Source organism: Sphaeroforma arctica (genome assembly GCF_001186125.1).
Source record: "Sphaeroforma arctica JP610 unplaced genomic scaffold supercont1.4671, whole genome shotgun sequence".
NCBI classification, from domain to species: domain Eukaryota; class Ichthyosporea; order Ichthyophonida; genus Sphaeroforma; species Sphaeroforma arctica.
Genome location: NW_014035887.1, coordinates 1 through 2,339, shown reverse-complemented (window position 1 = coordinate 2,339; position 2,339 = coordinate 1). Strand labels below are relative to the sequence as shown.

Genomic DNA, 2,339 nt, shown 5'->3' with positions numbered 1-2,339 from the left:
CACACACACACACACACACACACACACACACACACACACACACACACACACACACACACACACACACACACACATATATATATATTATATATATATATATATGTTTGTATAAATATTGACACTTTGAGGTTTTAAAGTTTCGAGAGATTTGTATGATATTAAGCTCAACTTGACTCGGAACACTTGTAATTCTCATGCATACGTGTATATCTCATGCATGTCTAGGAATAGTGTAACCAGTTGATGATCTAATTGGTCGATAACAAGACTAATTTAAATTCTATTAAACTTCTGGAGATTGATGTTTTAGCGTAGGTCCTGATCACGCATTTTTGTATACCGTGAATTCATGCACAATGGAAGCCAAGTGATGGTTTAATAATTCGACTCGAATGCCATTTTGAATTCTATATTCCTTTTCTAAAAAATGCCAATACCAATCCCATAATACTATTCCAAATTCCCATTCCTTAACTCCATAATACACCCACGATGTATATTATAGGTAAATTCTAACAAGATGGCAGCCAAGTGTCGATCTATCTGTTCGAATTCAATGCCATATTAAAACTATAATACTATTTTAAATTTCCATTCCAAATGCACATGCATCTATTCCAAGTAAACCCTTCTTAACTCCAAAATACACATATTAATGTATATTTTAGGTAAATCCAAACAAGATGGCAGCCAAGTGTCGATCTATCTGTTCGATGCCAAAGCTAATCCCAAAATGCTGCCCATTGCGAAGAATGCCCTGAAGCGCGCCAAAACTCTGCGGCACCCGAATTTTTTGAAATTGCTGGACAGGTAGTTGAACATGGGATTGTTAGTACTTGACTGAATATATGTAAAGCAAGTGGTTGATACTACTCATGACTGAGTATGTGTGTAAATAAGACAGGTAGTTGTACATGGGATTGTATTGTACACGGGATTGTTAGAACTCATATGACTGAATATATGTAAAGCAAGTGGTTGATACTACTCATGACTGAGTTTGTGTGTATATAAGGTGGGTAGTTGTACATTGGATTGTATTGTACACGGGATTGTTAGAACTCATATGACTGAATATATGTAAAGCAAGTGGTTGATACTTCTCATGACTGAGTATGCGTGTACATAAGACAGGTAGTTGTACATGGGTTTGAAATGACTGAATATATGTGTAGCATGTGGTCGACGGTACTGATATGACTGAGTATGTGTGTAAATATAGTTTTCGTGAGAGTGATTGTATGCCCGGGCGAACATACGCCTATTTGATGGACATCTATGCTGGAGAATTATACAAGTCGAAACGTAGATCACAGGCACATACATACACACACACACACACACACACACACACACACACACACACGCACACACGCACACACGTACACGCACACACACATACACACACACATGCGTGTGATCAGTCGTATACACAATCTGGCACTAACACACACTCACAAAAACTCACACACACATATGCGTTCACCCATATGTGTGCCGATAATTATACAGATACTCGGTCACTTCGCGTGCGCCTCTCATGCGAATCAGACGACTCACATACATCCCAATCCCCCGCACAGTTTCGAGACCGAGGTGTCCATCACCATGGTAACCGAGTACTCCGTACCGCTTGCAGAGCACATTTTAACACAGCAGCCGGGTGCAACTGCCAAAGCACACGCTCAGACAAATGCGGACAGCACCAGCGACCAAGAACCCGACCCCACACTTACAATGGTGCGTATTCGGGGTTGAGTTACTGTTTTTGACGGGAGGGTTGTCCTGTTTTTGACACTCGTTCTATCCTAATTTCAGCTGATTTTTATTACCATAATGATAATTTTGACGGGGGGTTTATCCTGTTTTTGACTCTGTTTCCATCCCGTTGTCAACTGTTGTTTTTCTTACCATAGTGATGTTTGTGCACACATACATACCAGTAAACAGATCGTTACGAAACCTTGAATGGTATATTTTATATTTTCGGGTTTTGATATTTTGTATATATGTATATTTGTATTTGTGTCGATATAATTATGAATTATACGTGTTTGTTCTTTAATTACAGTTCTAATCAGGCCTAATATATATCTGTTTCCAACAGACTCCCAAGCAGATGCAGATAGAGTGCCAATGGGGGCTGCACCAGATTCTGAAAGCCTTGGTATTTCTAAACAATGATGCCAAAACGGTATGTAAAATCAGGACTGTTGTTTCGTTTAGTGAGCACAACATATACATACATATATATATATACATATATATAAATATATATATATATATATATATACATACATACATACATACATATATATATATATATANATATATATATA

General features: G+C 37.9%; 1 protein-coding gene across 1 annotated transcript; it reads left to right on the top strand.

Annotated features, from left to right (window-relative positions):
• Positions 1-733: 733 nt before the first annotated feature.
• On the top strand, positions 734-2,194 carry SARC_14472 (hypothetical protein; the record flags this gene model as incomplete). Its single annotated transcript, XM_014291393.1, has 3 exons — positions 734-810; positions 1,584-1,740; positions 2,108-2,194. Coding segments are annotated over 3 exons (321 nt in total), but the record flags the coding sequence as incomplete, so codon positions are not given.
• Between the last annotated feature and the right edge of the window lie 145 nt (positions 2,195-2,339).